Source organism: Oncorhynchus gorbuscha, linkage group LG13 (assembly GCF_021184085.1).
Source record: "Oncorhynchus gorbuscha isolate QuinsamMale2020 ecotype Even-year linkage group LG13, OgorEven_v1.0, whole genome shotgun sequence".
NCBI classification, from domain to species: domain Eukaryota; kingdom Metazoa; phylum Chordata; class Actinopteri; order Salmoniformes; family Salmonidae; genus Oncorhynchus; species Oncorhynchus gorbuscha.
In genome coordinates, this window is record NC_060185.1 from 47,547,005 (window position 1) to 47,565,938 (window position 18,934).

The 18,934-nt window shown below is 41.7% G+C and overlaps 1 protein-coding gene across 1 annotated transcript; it reads right to left on the reverse strand.

Moving 5' to 3' along the window:
* Positions 1–10,227: 10,227 nt before the first annotated feature.
* zgc:162730 (uncharacterized protein LOC564559 homolog) lies at positions 10,228–12,835 on the reverse strand. The gene is made up of 2 exons (XM_046294778.1): positions 12,674–12,835; positions 10,228–12,410 (listed from the first exon to the last, which is right to left on the reverse strand). The coding sequence occupies exons 1-2, from the start codon at positions 12,704–12,706 to the stop codon at positions 11,349–11,351; spliced, it is 1,095 nt and encodes a 364-aa protein (XP_046150734.1). The 5' UTR covers positions 12,707–12,835; the 3' UTR covers positions 10,228–11,348.
* Positions 12,836–18,934: the final 6,099 nt, after the last annotated feature.

An 18,934-nucleotide genomic window follows, 5' to 3' on the forward strand; every position in this document is an offset into this window, starting at 1 on the left:
AGCACCATGCAAGATTACATTATCTAAACAAATAATAGCTTGTGCTCCCACTTTATAGTATATGGGCAATGTAAGTCTACATAGGCAATTTGTTTTGCAACTATTGATCTGTCTTTCGGTGACCTGTTCAAAGCTTGTGTTTTCCCTACATATGGATTAGGACTATGTACGTACATGCACAGCTAACTGATCTCAGGACAGGTTTATCTGGAGGCATTAGCATTTAGCACTGTCTCTTCACTGCTGATTGCATTGACAGTGAGAAGATTGCATATCCAATCCATTGGCTTAGCCTGAAATGTACTAGTAGGCTATTCCCAGAAACCTCTCATTTAGAGTAAATGGTAAACTGAAAAGAATATGAGCCGTAGCAGCATGTAGGGTTACTGTAACAAGTGCACTAAGAGTCGGGAAGCAAGTTCAGGGAGTGAGTGTTATTTAAAAAAAGCAAAAAATAAGCACAAAACAGAAACAACACACCGACATGAATACAGAGTCAATAACACCTGAGGAAAAAACCAAGGTGAGTGAAAGATATAGGGAAGATAATCAAGGATGTGATTGAGTGCAGGTGAGTGTCATGAGGCGCAGGTGCACGAGACGATGGTGACAGGTGTGTGGGATAATCAGCAGCCTGATTACCTTGGTTGGAGAGAGAGTATATGTGACAGTTACAAAGATACTGGTAATTTACATAAAGTTACCGGAATATTCAGTCATTTTTGTAATTAAGGCAATCTATCAAAACTTTGGTTATTCATATGTAGTATATCTACAACTACAGTTGATGTCAGAAGTTTACATACATCTTGGCCAAATACATTTAAACTCAGTTCTTCACAATTCCTGACAAATAATCCTAGTAAATATTCCCTGTCTTAGGTCAGTTAGGATCACCACTTTATTTTAAGAATAATAGTAGAGAGAATTATTTATTTCATCTACTATTTCTTTCATCACATTCCCAGTGGGTCAGAAGTTTACATACACTCAATTAGTATTTGGTAGCATTACCTTTAAATTGTTTAACTTGGGTCAAACAAGTTGGGTAGCCTTCCACAAGCTTCCCATAATAAGTTGGGTGAAGTTTGACCCATTCCTCCTGACAGAGCTGGTGTAACTGAGTCTGCTTTGTAGGCCTCCTTGCTCACACACGCTTTTTCAGTTCTGCCCACAAATTTTCTACAGGATTGAGGTCAGAGCTTTGTGATGGCCACTCAAATACCTTGATTTTGTTGTCCTTAAGACATTTTGCCACAACTTTGGAAGTATGCTTGGGGTCATTGTCCATTTGGAAGAACCATTTGCGACCAAGCTTTAACTTCCTGACTGATGTCTCGAGATATTGCTTCAATTTATCCACTTAATTTTCCTCCCCCTGACGCCATCTATTTTGTGAAGTGCACCAGTCCCTCCTGCAGCAAAGCACCCCCACAACATGATGCTGCCACCCATGTGCTTCACGGTTGGGATGGTGTTCTTCAGCTTGCAAGCCTCCCCCTTTTCCTCCAAACATACATGGTCATTATGGCCAAACAGTTGTATTTTTGTTTCATCAGACCAGAGGACATTTCTCAAAAAGTATGATCTTTGTCCCCATGTGCAGTTGCAAACCGTAGTCTAGCTTTTTTTATGGCGGTTTTGGAGCAGTGGCTTCTTCCTTGCAGAGCGACCTTTCAGGTTATGTCGATATAGTACTCGTTTTATTGTGGATATAGATACTTTTGTACCTGTTTCCTCCAGCATCTTCACAAGGTCTTTTGCTGTTGTTCTGGGATTGATTAGCACTTTTCACACCAAAGTACGTTCATCTCTAGGAGACAGAACCCGTCTCCTTCCTGAGTGGTTTGACGGCTGCATGGTCCCGTGGTGTTTATACTTGCGGACTATTGTTTGTACATATGAATGTGGTAACTTCAGGCTTTCGTAAATTGCTCCCAAGGACGAAACAGACTTGTGGAGGTCGACAATTTTTTTTCTGAGGTCTTAGCTGATTTCTTTTGATTTTCCCATGATGTCAAGCAAAGAGGCACTGAGTTTGAAGGTAGGCCTTGAAATACATCTACTGGTACACCTCCAATTGACTCAAATGATGTGAACTAGCCTATCAGCAGCTTCTAAAGCCGTGACATCATTTTCTGGAATTTTCCAAGCTGTTTAAAGGCACAGTCAACTTAGTGTATGGAAACTTCTGACCCAATGGAATTGTGATACAGTGAATTATAAGTGAAATAATCTGTCAAGACAATTGTTGGAAAAATTACTTGTGTCATGCACAAAGTAGATGTCCTAATTGACTTGCCAAATCTATAGTTTGTTAACAAGAAATGTGTGGAGTGGTTGATAAATTAGATTAATGTCTCCAACCTACAGTGGGGAAAAAAGTATTTAGTCAGCCACCAATTGTGCAAGTTCTCCCACTTAAAAAGATGAGAGGCCTGTAATTTTCATCATAGGTACACTTCAACTATGACAGACAAAATGAGGGGGATTATCAATATTAAGGCAAGAACAGCTCTGATGATGCCGAAGAACATGGCTGACGTTTTACATTCTCCCAAACAATTGTACTATTTTTTTATTTTTTTATATTTTTTTTAGCATCTTATTTTTAAAAAAGTATTGTTTACATAATGTTGCTGTCTATTCTGACCGAAAATAACTTCTAGAAATGAGAACGGCGATTACTCACCATGGACTGGAAGAAACGTTTTTCATTAACGAGTCCAGCGAGATGGACATCCTGCTTTCACTGGAACAGGCCCAGTGTAGCTATTCCCTCTGCAAGGCAATCAAACACGCTAAGCATCAGTATAGAGACAAAGTAGAGTCACAATTCTACGGCTCAAACACGAGACGTATGTGACAGGGTATACAGTCAATCATGGATTACAAAAAGAAAACCAGCCTTGTCGCGGACACTGACAACTTGCCCCAGACAAACTAAACAACTTCTTTGCTCGCTTTGAGGACAATACAGTCCCTCTGACACGTTCTGCTACCAAAACCTGCAGGCTCTCCTTCTCCGCAGCCAACGTGAGTAAAACATTTAAACGTGTTAACCCTCGCAAGGCTGCCGGCCCAGACGGCATCCCTAGCCGCCTCCTCAGAGCAATCCCTATCCCAGTCTGCTGTTCCCACATGCTTCAAGAGGGCCACCATTGTTCGTGTTCCCAAGAAAGCTAAGGTAACTGAGCTAAACAACTATTACCCCTTAGCACTCACTTCCGTCTTCATGAAGTGCTTTTAGAGACTAATAAAGGATCATATCACCTCCACCCTACCTGACACCCTAGACCCACTCCAATTTGCTTACCGTCCCAATAGGTCCACAGACGACGCAATCGCAGTCACACTGTCCTAACCCATCTGGAAAAGAGGAATATCTATGTAAGAATGCTGTTCATCGATTACAGGTCAGCATTTAACACCGTAGTACCCTCCAAACTCGTCATTAAGCTTGAGACCCTGGGTCTCAACCCCTTCCTGTGCAGCTGGGTCCAGGACTTTCTGATGGGCTGCCCCTAGGTGGTGAGGGTAGGAAACAACATCTCCATCCCAATCCACTGATCCTCAACACTGGGGCCCCACAAGGGTGCATTCTCAGCCCTCTCCTGTACTCCCTGTTCAGCCATGACTGCATGGACATGCACGCCTCCAACTCAATCATCAAGTTTGCAGACGACACTACAGTGGTAGGCTTGATTACCAACAACGGCGAGACGGCCTACAGGGAGGAGGTGAGGGCCCTCGGAGTGTGGTGTCAGGAAAATAACCTCAAATTCAACGTCAACAAAACAAAGGAGATGATTGTTGACTTCAGGAAACAGCAGAGGGACCCCCCCCCCCCCTATCCACATTGACGGGACAGTAGTGGAGAAGGTGGAAAGTTATACATCATGTCGGGCTGTATAACCGCCTGGTACGGCAACTGCTCCGCCCACAACCGTAAGGCTCTCCAGAGGGTAGTGAGGTCTGCTCAACGCATCACCGGGGGTAAACTACCTGCCCTCCAGGACACCTACACCACCCGATGTCACAGGAAGGCCAAAAAGATCATAAAGGACAACAACCACCTGAGCCACTGCCTGTTCACCCGAATACCATCCAGAAGGCGAGGTCAGTACAGGTGCATCAAAGCTAGGACCAAGAGACTGAAAAACAACTTCTATCTCAAGTCCATCAGACTGTTCATCAGCCATCACTAACATTGAGTGGCTGCTGCCAACATGCTGACTCAAATCAAATCTTTAGCCACTTTAATAATAAAAAACTGGATGTAATAAATGTATCACTAGTCACTTTAAATAATGTCACTTTATATAATGCTTACATACCCTACATTACTCATCTCATAGGTATATACTGTACTCTATACCATCTACTGCATCTTGCCTATGCCGTTCAGCCATCGCTCATCCATATATTTATATGTACATATTCTTATTCATTCCTTTACACTTGTGTGTTTAAGGTAGTTGTTGTGAAATTGTTAGATTACTTGTTAGATATTACTCCACGCTCAGAACTAGAAGCACAAGCATTTCGCTACACTCGCATTAACATCTGCTAACTATGTGTATGTGACCAATCAAATTTGATTTGAATTGAGATCCACGCCTTTTGTGTGAAGACAAGATGCAGGAAAAGTGGCCGCAGATCGGGCAACCTTCTGAGAATCCGTAGGCGAGCGAGTAAACTCCCATCGCCATCCATTCTTCTTGCTAACGTGCAATGATTGGGAAATAAAATTGATGACCTACGATTAAGATTATCCTACCAATGGGACATCGAAAACTGTAACATCTTATGTTTCACCGAGACATGGCTGAACGACGATATGGACAATATAGAGCTAGCGGGATTTTCCATGCACCGGCAGAACAGAAACGCTACCTCTGGTAAGACGAGGGGTGGGGTTGTGTGTCTATTTGTCAATAACATCTTGTGCAAGATGTCTAATATTTAAAAAGTCTCACAGTATTGCTCGCTTGAGGTAGAGTACCTTATGATAAGCTATAGACCACACTATCAACCAAGAGAGTTCTCATTTACATTATTTCATAGCTGTCTATTTGCCACCACTGAACACTGCTGGCAATAAGACTGCTCTCAACCAGCTCTATAAGGCCATAAGCAAAGAAGGAAATGCTCACAGACAAACTTTAATCAGTTTTACCAAATTTTTACCAGCATGTCACATGTGCAACCAGAGGAAAGAAAATCTTAGACCACCTTTACTCCACACACAGAGATGCATACAAATCTATCCCCCGCCCTACATTTGGAAAATCTGACCATAATTATATCCTCCTGATGCCTGCTTACAAGCGAAAAATAAAGCAGGAAGTACCAGTGACTCGCAAAATATGGAAGTAGTCAGATGACGCGGATGCTACACTAGAGGACTGTTTTGCTAGCACAGACTGGAATATGTTCAGGGATTCATCTAATGGTATTGAGGAGTACACTACCTCAGTCATCAGCTTCATCAGTAAGTGCATCAACGTGTTCGTCCCCACGGTGTCACGACCTGACCGTAGAGAGCTTTTTTATGTCTCTATTTGGTTTGGTCAGGGTGTGATTTGGGGTGGGCATTCTATGTTTTGTTTTCTATGATTTTGTGATTCTATGTTTTGGCCGGGTATGGTTCTCAATCAGGGACAGCTGTCTATCGTGGTCTCTGATTGGGAACCATACTTAGGTAGCTCTTTTTTCGTCCTTTCGTTGTGGGTCGTTAACTTTGTTTGTGGCACTTAGCCCTATTGAGTTTCACGGTTGTTATCTTGTTTTGTTGTTTTGTTGGCGACATTTATCTTAAACACGTACACGGCTAGTGAGGAAGTCCGAGAGGCAGCCTCCAAAAACTTTTTTGGCGGGCACACGGGGAGTTTGGCTGAGTCAGGTTGGAGACCTGAGGCAACTCCCCGTGCTTACCATGGCGAGCGTCGTACTGGTCAGGCACCGTGTTATGCGGTGGAGCGCACGGTGTCTCCAGTGCGCATTCACAGCCCGGTGCGCTACATCCCAGAAGAGGCCACAACAAAACCTTTTCCCCTCCAGGAGACTGAAATTATTTAGCATGGGTCCCCAGATCCTCAAAAGGTTCTTCACCTGCACCATTGAGAGCATCCTGACTGTTTGCTTCACCGCCTGGTATGGCAATTGCTTGGCATCTGACCGTAAGGCACTACAGAGGGTAGTGCGAATGGCCCAGTACATCACTAGGGCCAAGCTTCCTGCCTTCCAGGACCTATACAATAGGCGGTGTCAGAGGAAAGCCCATAAAATTGTCAAAGATTCCAGTCACCCAAGTTAGACTGTTTTTTCTGCTACCGCATGGCAAGCGGTAACGGAGCACCAAGTCTTCTACCCCCAAGCCATAACACTGTTGAACAACCAATAAAATCGCTACCAGACAATTTATGTTACCTGTACCCCATGCATACTGACTCGGTACCGGTGACCCCTCTATATAGGCTCATTATTGGTGTCCCTGAACAAAGGGGGGATCAAAATCAAAAGTAACAGTCAGTATCTGGTGTGGCTACCAACTGTATTTAAGGACTGCAGTGCATCTCCTCCTCATGGACTGCACCATATTTGCCAGTTCTTGCTGTAAGATGTTACCCCACTCTTCCACCAAGGCACCTGCAAGTTCCCGGACTTTTATGGGGGTATGGCCCTAGCCCTCATCCTCCGATCCAACAGGTCCCAGACGTGCTCAATGGGATTGAGATCCTGGCTCTTCGCTGGCCATGGCAGAACACTGATATTCCCCGTCTTGCAGGAAATCATGCACAGAACGAGCAGTATGGCTGATGGCATTGTCATGCTGGAGGGTCATGTCAGGATAAGCCTGCAGGAAGGGTACCACATGAGGGAGGAGGATGTCTTCCCTGTAATGCACAGCGATGAGATTGTCTACAATGACAACAAGCTCAGTCCAATGATGCTGTGACACACCGCCCAAGACCATGACGGACCCTCCACCTTCAAATCGATCCCGCTCCAGAGTACAGGCTTCGATGTAACGCACATTCCTTGGACGATAAACGCAAATCCGACCATCACCCCTGGTGAGACAAAACCGTGAAGTGAAGAGCACTTTTTGCCAGTCCTGTCTGTTCCAGCGATGGTGGGTTTGTGCCCATAGGCGACGTTGTTGCCGGTAATGTCTGGTGACACCTCCTTACAACAGGCTTACAAGCCATCAGTCCAGCCTCTCTCAGCCTATTGCGGACAGTCTTAGCACTGATGGAGGGATTGTGAATTCCTGATGTAACTCAGGCAGTTGTTGTTGCCATCCTATACCTGTCCAGCAGGTGTGATGTTCGGATGTACCGATCCTGTGCAGGTGTTGTTACACGTGGTGTGCCACTGCGAGGACAATCAGCTGTCCGTCCTGTCTCCCTGTAGTGCTGTCTTAGGCGTCTCACAGTTTGGACATTGCAATTTATTGCCCTGGCCACATCTGCAGTCCTCATGCCTCCTTGTAGCATGCCTAAGGCACGTTCACTCAGATGAGCAGGGACCCTGGGCATCTTTCTTTTGGTGTTTTTCAGAGTAAGTAGAAAGGCCTCTTTAGCGTCCTAAGTGTTCATAACTGTGACCTTAATTGCCTAACATCTTTAAGCTGTTAGTGTCTTAACGACAGTTCCACAGGTGCATGTTCATAAATTGTTCATAAGCATGGAAAACAGTGTTTAAACCCTTTACAATGAAGATCTGTGCAGTTTCTTGGATTTTATTAATTATCTTTGAAAGACCTGGTCCTGAAAAAGGGACGTTTCTTTTTTGCTGAGTTTATATATTATCTCAATTAGCCCGACTAACCGGTGCCCCCGCACATTGACTGTGTACCAGTACCACCTGTATACCGCCTCGCTACTGTTATTTTCACTGTCATTTTACTGTTATTTTTATTTTGTATTTCTCTACTTATCTATGTTTTACCAAATACTTATGGGCTTGTAAGTTAGCATTTCACTGTATGGTCTACACCTGATGTATTCAACACACATGACAAATGAACTTTGATTTGATTTGAAATATGCAAAGAGACATGACAGTCCATCATTACTTTAAGATATGAACTTTCAGTCGAAAATAATATCAAGCGCTATGATGAAACTGGCTCTCATGAGGACTGCCACAGGAAAGGAAGACACAGATTTGCCTCTGCTGAAGAGGATAAGTTCATTAGAGTTACCGTACTCAGAAATTGCAGCCCAAAATAAATGCTTTACACAGTTCAAATAACAGACACATCTCAACATCAACTGTTCAAAGGAGACTGCGTAAATCAGCCCTTCATGTTCGAATTGCTGCAAAGAAACCACTACTAAAGGACACCAATAATAAGAAGAGACTTGCTTGGGCTAAGAAACACGAGCAATGGACATAAGACCGACGGAAATCTGTCATTTTGGTCTGATGAGTCCAAATTTTAGATTTTTGGTTACCAACGCTGTGTCTTTGTGAGATGCGGAGTAGGTTGTCACATGATCTCTGCATGTGTGGTTCCTAATGTGAATAATGGAGGAGGATGTGTGGTGGTGTTGGGGTGCTTTGCTGGTGACACTGCCAGTAATATATTTAGAATTCAAGGCACACTTAACCAGCATGGCTACCACAGCATTCATCAGCAATACGACAACCTATCTGGATTGTGCTTAGTGGGACTATCATTTGTTTTTCAACAGGACAATGACCCAACACACCTCCAGGCTGTGTAAGGGCTATTTAACCAAGAAGGAGGGTTATGGAGTGCTGCATCACATGATCTGGCGTCCACAATCACCCAACCTCAACCCAATTGAGATGGTTTGGGATGAGTTGTTGGACCGCAGAGTGACAGAAAAGCAGCCAACAAGTGCTCAGCATATGTGGGAACTCCTTCAAGACTGTTGGAAAAGCATTCCTGTCACACCCTGGCCTTAGTTATCTTTGTTTTCTTTATTATTTTGGTTAGGCCAGGGTGTGACATGGGTGATTTATTGTGTTTCGTCTCGTCTAGGGGTTTTATTAGATTAATGGGGTTGTGTTCAGTTTAGTTGTCTATTTAAGTCTATGGTTGCCTAGAGTGGTTCTCAATCAGAGGCAGGTGTATATCGTTGTCTCTGATTGGGAGCCATATTCTTTGGGTATTTTGTGGGTGATTGTTTCCTGTCTTTGTGTTTACTGCACCAGATAGGGCTGTTGTATTTTGATAGATTGCATAAAATCCTTGAAAGATAACAAAATCCTGGTAATTTACTGGTAATATACCCTCCCTTTATAACCCTAGTTATGTGTTCAGGGTTGTTGTTTGACCCCTACTTTATTCTCGGAGAAGGAATTTCTGATGATCCCATCAGAAATTTGCAGCGTATAGACTTCTGAAGACCTTACTGTGTTGAATAAGAGTAGGCTATTGACGCAGGGAGGTTGATTTGACACTATAAACCTCACATTTCAAATACAAGATATAAGGAAGTGCTTGCATTGCTCTTTGTGTTCATCCTGTGCCCATATTATAAACTCCTCAATAGAACCCTGTCAGCTATCCTTATATGAAGGGGCACATCGCAAAAGGAGATCTTTTTTTTTTCATCCAGAGTTCATTTTTAATAGAAGGCCTATCTGAAGCAATCTAGTCATATCTGACATCATAAACATTGATACCCCATTTGGGGATAAAAATTGCAAGTATTGGTTTACACTCAAGTGTATGCAGAGCAGAAGGAAAGACTTAACCATGACAACCTTGCCAGTGAGTAAACACAAGGGTGAGCACCCTTGAGGAAACGGTGTTCTAGGAGAGGAATGTCATATATGACAGGCACTTGACCACACAGCTAGGTTACAGCTCAGCTCCCTATCAACACATTAGCTCCAGCATTTGTGCATGGCTAGTTACGAAACTGAGCTCTATACATGCAGGATAAGTTGTTGTTTTGGGTCAAATGCCTTCAGTGACTGACACAGTATTTTGGCCAAATACTGGACCGATCACCCATTTGTGTTGACATAACAGCCGTCTCCAGAAAGATAAAAGACTGGTTGCTCACAGGTTACACTGAGGAATTGAGAGCTTCTTCTTTTTCTATTTTTGTATTGTTAAGCCATGTATTCTGCCCTCATATAGCTGTCTGTTTGTGTTGTCATCAAGTAGTAAGAAAGGTTTTCCTTATTGAATCAAACGTGAGACAAACTGTAAAACTGTCAAAAAAACAAACAATTAAATGCAAGAAATTACATTTATTTATCATTTTCATTTATTTCTCATGTTTAGGCGATCAAAAATAAATTCATATTTTTCTCAATAATTCACACATCGTTTTTAAAGACCCTGACAAGTTCTTGATAAATAAGTACAAAATACATTGGTATTACCACAATAAATATCATAATAAATATATTAGTTAAGTCTTTACAATTACAAAAAGCAAAGAAATGCAAATAAGTCAACCTATAGTCTATGGAAATACTGTGATGTTACAGTCCCTGATGAAATAGAAGTCACCTACTACAGTTGAGTAAGACCCAACCGGGGTTGTCAAAACATTATGCAACAAAACAGGTCTCTCAATAAAATGGCAAGGCTACACAAATACCCCCTCCTGGATCTGTGACATACACAGACGGCGTACTAGCACCTTCTCACTTTTGTCACAGATGTGTTAAAATATGATGAGTCCAAAAATAATAAGTCCAAAAATAATATGAAAAACTGTTCTTACACAAAGAATTTGGTAAAAGTTTTTTTTTTTAAATAAAAAAAGAAGTGTAAAGCTTTGGTTAAATGCTACATAGAGAGACTAGTCTCCCAATACCTAGTTTAAAGTGCATATCACAGTGAGAGAATGTGTTGTCGTCATTTTCCAAGTCACATTGATGGTTTGAATAGTTCTTGGTATACACATGAATACCAACAGTATAAACAGACCTGAAAAACACTTATGTCAGCTTACTAAATGGAGGGGAGTCTTTTGTTTCAAATTAACATATATTTAAAGGACTAATCCAAGTAAGGCTACTAGGTCCTTCTCATATTGATTTGAGACAGGTAAAGCTACTTAAAACGTGTGTTACTATCAACCATCAAGGTCATTTGTAAAGAAAGCAATTCATGGAAGACAAGATGAAAAGATAAATGAAAATATACATATTATAAAAAATATAGAGATTTTGATAGAAGTTTGAGTACCAAATAAATGTCACTGAGCAAGTAATTTACTAATATAAATAAACAGTATAAAGTGTTGATGCGCATCATATTGATAGGATTTCTGATTTGTGTAAGCGGAACCTTCACAATTGATCAAGGTTCGGGTGTTGGATTGTCTCTATGTGGTTTGGGTTTCCTAGTCAGAGAGTGACAGACGCGCAAACACGGTGAGGCGTTTGTTGCCAGCCCCATCAAATGTGGGGGACTCTGAACCGCTGGTGCTGCCTGTGCTGGTGTAACTATCCCGATCTGAGAGGGAATCTTCAGAAGAGAAGCGGTGGAGGTTTTGCTGGGTGATGTAGATGTTGTTGCGGTCCTCCATAGCGTACGATTTGTTCAGAGTGTCTGGGAAGTTATTTCCGTGGCCACAAACGCAGCGTGAGGGCTTCTGTGGCTCAACTATCATAGGGATGTTGTGGATGTCACCTACACTTGGTCGGCTCTGACAAAACTGAAATGTGTCGCGTTGGGTGTCATTGAACACTGGGGAGAGAATGTCCGCAGGGGGTGGTGACACCGAGGGCGCACGGGTGAAGCCAAGGGGGTCGTGGAGCGCAGGGGGAGGAGAGCTGCGTGATCCCATGAAACCTGCGAAACTGACGCTCTGACGGAGCTGACGTGGGCTCTGATCAGCAAGTGCTTGGTTGTGGAACTTTTGGGTTAAGGGGGTGAGCTTCTCTTCGTGAATGAAGTGACAGCGGGCTCCATATGGGCAGTAGCCAAAGTTGTAAAAGGTGCGGCAGGCCTCCGTTTTGTATTTTGGGTGCCTGTATAAACCACGCAGCTCAGGCTCTCCATGGGCAAACTGACACTTGCTCCCATATTTACAGCTGCCGTTCTCCTGGAAACTACGGCACAGTTCGGTCTTGTAACGGTTGGAAGGGAGAGGTGTCGGGTTGTTCAGTGGGGGAAATCCAGGAGGTGGAGGCACTTCATCCAGGGTCTTCATTTTACTGAAGGAGAGTACACTGGATTCGGTCAGACTCATGGAGCGGTCAGGTCTGAAGGAAACCTGTGGTTGACTTGGAGCCATCTTGCTCCAAATGTCAAGTGGCCAAGGGGTATCATCGTTCAATTGCTCAGAGCTTAGACTATGGCTCTTTGGTGAGAAGAACGAAGTTGAACGGTTGAGACGAGGTACCATCGGTTGAATTTGTTTCTGGGTGAATGGTTCATCTAAACCCAGATTGATCAGATTCTGTGGAGAGAAATATAACAGTCAATAAATCACGTTATAACCATATAATAGCCTACTCACGATGCAGAATTGTAGCATATGTTCTGCTCCTCAGAAACTTCATCGTTAAATATGTTTTGTGAATATTTCAACATGTAATCACAGTTGAAAGTAGCCAACAACTAATAAAATAGTCTAATTGTGTTTTTTTAGGCACCAAATGCATAACCATAGATTATACTACTGATCTGAACATAAATATAACCCCAGTGAATAAAACTTACCCTCGTGATAATATCGTCGATCATATCTGACATGCTTCTATGTATTCTTGTCCGTTGAAAAGTTTTAGTTCGCCTGTCACTTTCAGCTGCAAGACACGGGCGATTGCGCTGCGCTGTTACTGCAGGACTAGCCCTTTTTATAGTTTATTTATGGCGGCAGGCGGGGTTTCCTGTGCTATCTTCCCGGACACCACTCCCGTAAAGTTTCATACACAGCAACCAGGGTTTGTCGTAAAGCCATGTTTTTGTATTTTTAAATAGCTGTGAAATGTTTCAGTTTCCTCAACATTCAAACATGAACGCATCATATAGACTAGGGCTACATAATACGCCCACAAGTAGTGAACCACTTGTTCATTATTTTCCTATGTTCATTCGATTTTAAGTTACGATGACGACTGGTTTTGGGATATTAGGCTATGATTAACTACTTCGTTCCTGAACACATTTCCCCCCAAGGCTGTTACCAGAATCACCCCAGACTTTTTCCTCATTGGTTTCTATGCGTGAGACCTACTCTCTGTTTTTAATTCTGTCTTTAATAATATATTTTCCAGTCTTTACTTTCATTTTCCAAAAGTTATAGGCTAGCCCTCAAAGGGGGGAGAGATAGTTATTTATATACCCTTAGGCTATAGGAATATATATATGCCAATGTGCATTATTTAAAGTCAATGTTTTCAATCGCACCTTCAGACAATTACGCTCACACTTTGGCACAAAACAGACATGGTCAATTTCATGTAGCCTAGATTTAGTTGGAGACCGGATGGTGGTCATGTAGACTATAGATCTAACAAGGTGGCCTAAAATGTATCTGCGTTTCCATCTGTATGTCCATTTTCATGACAATATCATGACAGGTGATATGAATCCATTTAGGCAATGACTTTAGTATGATCTTACTGTAACAAATAACATTATCCAGTAATCAGTCTGGACTTGAAACACAGGGTTTATCAGGATACGGTTTAGTTTCTATTTGTGATATCATGTAGGGTTTGCTAAGTCATGTGTGTGGTACCATGACAAGGCTCATTAAGTATTTTTTTTCCCATCTGTGTTACTGGTAGCCCAATGGTAAACAGACAATGTGATTACTAATCCCTCGATAGCAGGAAACTCTTGGATAATGACTATGTTTCTGTTTCTGCTATTTAACCATCAATGAAACCATGGGTCTATCCCTTGCCTGACATAACACTGTTCACACGCGTGAGAAACGAATCTGAATTTCTGTGGCTAAATAAGTCATTTTGGCATTAACTCAGCTGCTAACTACCGTTGGCTAACACCAATAAAGTAGGCACAACAATGGCCCGATTTTAAAGTGTGGAACAACCCACTCTGCCTTGATTAATAGACTACATTCTGAGAGTATTTTGTACTTTAGTTGTGCTACACTTGCTCCTGTAAATAGTGTCAAGTTGAAGAAGTTGAGAGGGTTTAAAAACATATCCAGTCAAAATATATCCAGGGACAATGTCCCATGGATCAACTGGCCCATGTTGAGTTGATCTACAGTTCTTAGAGGTGACTGTATCTCTATTTGTCATGTGGGTTTGTTGTCACACAGTTCATAAGTCTAACAAGGAAGTGCGATAGAAAGTCACATATTTACTTTGAAATGCTTACACTTGGATGTGCGTTGAGCTCTTTCAATTGAGTCATTTGATTGCCAAACTACCTAATGGCAGAATGAACACTGTTTCAACTATTCAATGTTTGAGGAAACTGCTCATTTCACTTGGACCCCATCACTCCCTCAAAATGCTTATACATTGACTTCAGCACTGTTGTTGCTGAATAGTGTTTTTGTATAATCTGGTTGTGTCCTAAACTCTATAGCCTATATTTAGCTCAGTATTAAGGTTGTATTATGGAGACGATGTGAGGGGAAATGGGTGCAGAGACTGGTCTAACATGATGTTTAGTAACTGCTGTATACATATTCCTGTAAGCCAACTCCTCATTGCCTATATAGCCAAAGGGTGGATGTGGAACTGAAACACACACTTGAGGCAGAAACACTCTATGTCCCTCCCTCCCAAGACATATTATGTCAGTTTCCCACCTTAGTGTTCACAGTGTACCTTTCCTTTACATTAATGTCACCTTAGTGGTCACAGTGTACCTTTCCTTTACATTATATCCCAACAGCAGTGGGACGTGTCCATCAGGGGCCTTGAAAAGCTCAAGTTTCATTAATTGCAGGCAGCATAACTCCCGGCCACAGAAGCAGGTAGGGCAGGCATGCCTACTCATGTCCAGTTAAAAATAACCCCAAGCTTCCACTACCTTGTCAAATTTGGCTGAAAATTATATTTAAAAAATGGTTCATGAGAAATTGAAAATGTTTTCTTCCTTGCCTTCTCTTTCCCTTTATTTCTATTTTGTTTCCCAATCCACTTCTTTAGTTTCTCAAACTGTGAAGTGGTGTGCATCTTTTCTCCACGTTTATTTTCTTCCCCGGTCCCAAGAGTATGGGAAGTTGCTCCTGGTGAGTTGGGGAGGGGCGTGGCATACTCGCTCATACACACGTGCTCACACAAATATACATGCTAGCTAAGCCCCAAGGGACATTCTATGGTGCGCAACAATGTGTGATACGCCAAGCTTTCCATTGGGGCTTTCCAGTCTTAGCAAAGGTACAGTTTATACACTATAGACATCCCAATAGGCATGCTTAGGCAGGAACCCCCTTATGAACACTCATGGTGACATGTGGACGGGGTGGGGAGGCTGTGGTATGAATTAGGGAAATTATTACAAAAACGTATGCAAAAAAAAATCTGACATAATTGAAATTGATGCATTTTACAAAGCACCTTTTATAGCTTGTATTAGCAGCCCAACAACAAATAGATGAGTAAAAGCAAAACTATAAATGTAACTCCATGTAAATGCATACAGAAATCACATTTTGTGCATTGTGGATTGTTACTGAAAATCACGTATGCCATGTCCTTTGTCCCAATTTCCACAAATCATTAACCCACACAATCATTCACCGATACCACTTATGCTAAGTGACCTGGGAGTGACTCAAATGGCCCAGTTATCAAATGTCTCAGCTAAACTCACTGTTTTTATGCTGCAGTTATCTTATTGTTGACAAAATTGTCAGCTCATAGTGAGCTGCTCTTATTGTAACTCCTCTCAATGCTGCTCAAGACATAAATAAGTGAAGGGTTATGTCCAGACACATCTGTGTTCAGCACCGTCAATAGATTCAACACCTAAATCCATTTTTTTTCTTGTACTGTAGTCAGTATTTACAGTGCCTTCAGAAAGTATTCGCACCCCTTGACTTTTTCTACATGTTGTTGTGTTGCAGCCTGAATTTAAAATGTATTAAATTGAGATTTTGTGTCACTGGCCTACACACAAAACCTCATAATGTCAAAGTGGAATTATGTTTTTAGAAATATTTACAAATTCATTAAAAATGAAAAGCTGAAATGTCAACAAAATTTGAATATTTAATATTAATAGTCTTTGTTATGGCAAGCCTACATAAGTTCAGGAGTAAACATGTGCTTAACAAGTCACATAATAAGTTGCATGGACTCACTCTGTGTACAAAAATAGTGTTTAACATGATTTTTGAAGGACTACCTCATCTCTGTACCCCACATATACAATTACCTATAAGGTCCCTCAGTCAAGCCGTGAATTTCAAACACAGATTCAACCTCAAAGACCAGGGATGTTTTCCAATGCCTCGCAAAGTAGGGCACCTATTGGTAGATGGCAAAAAAAGCAGACCTTTAATGTCCCTTTGAGCATCATGAAGTTATTATTGACACTTTAGATGGTGTATCAATACACCCCATCACTACAAAGATACAGGTGTCCTTCCTAATTCAGTTGCTGGAGAGGAAGGAAACCATGAGGCCAATGGTGGACAATAAAACAGTTAGAGTTGTGATAGGTGAAAACTGAGGATGGATCATACTAACCTACCAACATACTAACCTAAATGACAGTGAAAATAATGAAGCCTGTACAGAATACAAATATTCCATAACATGCATCCTGTTTGCAATAAAGCAACATCCAACACAACACATCACCGAGTACCACTCTTTATCATTTCAAGCATGGTGGTGACTGCATCAAACATAAATGGAATAGAGCTAAGCACAGGCTAAACCTGGTTCAAGAAAACCCGGTTCAGTATGCTTTCCAATAAACACTGGCAGACATATTCACCTTTCAGCAGGACAATAACCTAAAACACAAGGCCAAATATATTCTGTAGTCGCTTACCAAGAGGACGTTGAATGTTCCTGAGTGGCCTAGTTATAGTTTTGACTTAAATCGGCTTGAAAAATCTATGGCAAGACTTGAAAATGGCTTTCTAGCAATGATCAACAACCAACTGGACAGAGTTTAAATCATTTTTTAAAGAATAACAGGTGTGAAAAGCTCTTAGAGACTTACCCAGAAATGCTCACTACTGGAATCGCTGCCAAAGGTGATTGTAGCATGTATTGACTCAGTGTGAATACTTATATGAATTAGATATTTATGAATTTAGTTTTCAATAAATTTGCTAAAATATATAAAAACATGTTTTCACTGTCATTAATGGGGTAGTGTGTGTAGATGGGTGTGAGAAAATAAATCAATTTGACCCATTTGAATTCAGCCTGTAACACAAAATGTGGAATAAGCCAAGGGGAAGGAATACCTTCTGAAGACACTGTACACATAACAGAATCCCTCCACCCTCACCCCTCCCATTACCCCAAATGACATACTTAAGTTTTACCTGAATGATTGTGGACCATAACTTCCACTCAAATGGAAATGTACGTCTTACCTGTTGTGTGTATGTACTGACCTTAATGTGTAACTGATAGACGCGCACACACACGCTACATGTTTTTAAGTGTGCAAGTACAGTACCAGTCAAAAGTTTGGACACACCTACTCATTCCAGGGTTTTTCTTATGTTGTGCTATTTTCTACACTGTAGAATAACAGTGAAGACATAACAACTATGAAATAACGCATATAGCAACCAAAAAAGTGTTAAATGAAAATATGTTATATATTTGAGATTCTTCAAAATAGCCACCCTTTGCCTTGATGACAGCTTTGCACACTCTTGGCATTCTCTCAGCCAGCTTCATGAGGTATTCACCTGGAATGCATTTCAATTAACCGGTGTGCCTTGTTTAAAGTTCATTTGTGGAATTTCTTTCCTTCTTAATGGGTTCGAGCGAATCAGTTGTCTTGTGATAAGGTATGGGTGGTATACAGAAGATAGCCCTATTTGGTAAAATACCAAGTCCATATTATGGCAAGAACAGCTTGAATAAGCAAAGTGAAACGACAGGCCATCATTACTTTAAGACATGAAGATTAGTCAATACTAAAGGGTACCAATAAGAAGGTCCAAGAAACAGGAGCAATGGACATTAGACCGGTGGAGATCTGTCCTTTAGTCTGATGAGTGCAATTTGAGATTTTTGGTTCCAACCGCCATGTCTTTGTGAGATGCAGAGTAGGTGAACAGATGTTCTCCGCATGTGTGATTCCCACCGTGAAGCATGGAGGAGGAGGTGTGATGGGGTGGGTATGCTTTGCTGGTGACACTGTCAGTGATTTATTTAGAATTCAAGGCACACATAACCCACATAGCTACCACAGAATTCTGCAGCGATACTCCATCCGATCTGCTTTGTGTGTAGTGGGACTATCATTTGTTTTTCAGCAGGACAATGACCCAACACACCTCCAGGCTGTGTAAGGGCTATTTGCCTCCACAATCATCCGACCTCAACCCAATTGAGATGGTTTGGGATGAGTCGGACCACAGATTGATGGAAAAGCAGCCATCAAGTGCTCTGCATATGTGGGAACTCCTTCATGATTGTTGGAAAAGCATTCCAGGTGAAGCTGGTTGAGAGAATGCCAAGAGTTTTCAAAGCTGTCATCAAGGCAAAGGATGTCTACTTTAAAATATATATATTTGTTGTTGGTTACTACATGATTCCATATGTGTTATTTAATAGTTTTGATGTTTTCACTATTATTCTACCATGTAGAAAATAGTCCAGATGAAGAAAAACCCTTGAATGAGTAGGTGTTCTAAAACATTTGACTGGTACTGTATCTCTCGCTTAAACTGACAGAGTTGTAGGGGGATATATATATATGTTTTTTGCTAATTAGATTTCCGAGGGGGTGCAGACATCGACCTTTGCTAATGGAAGCTTCTGACTGGTACTGTATGTATATTGTAAAGTC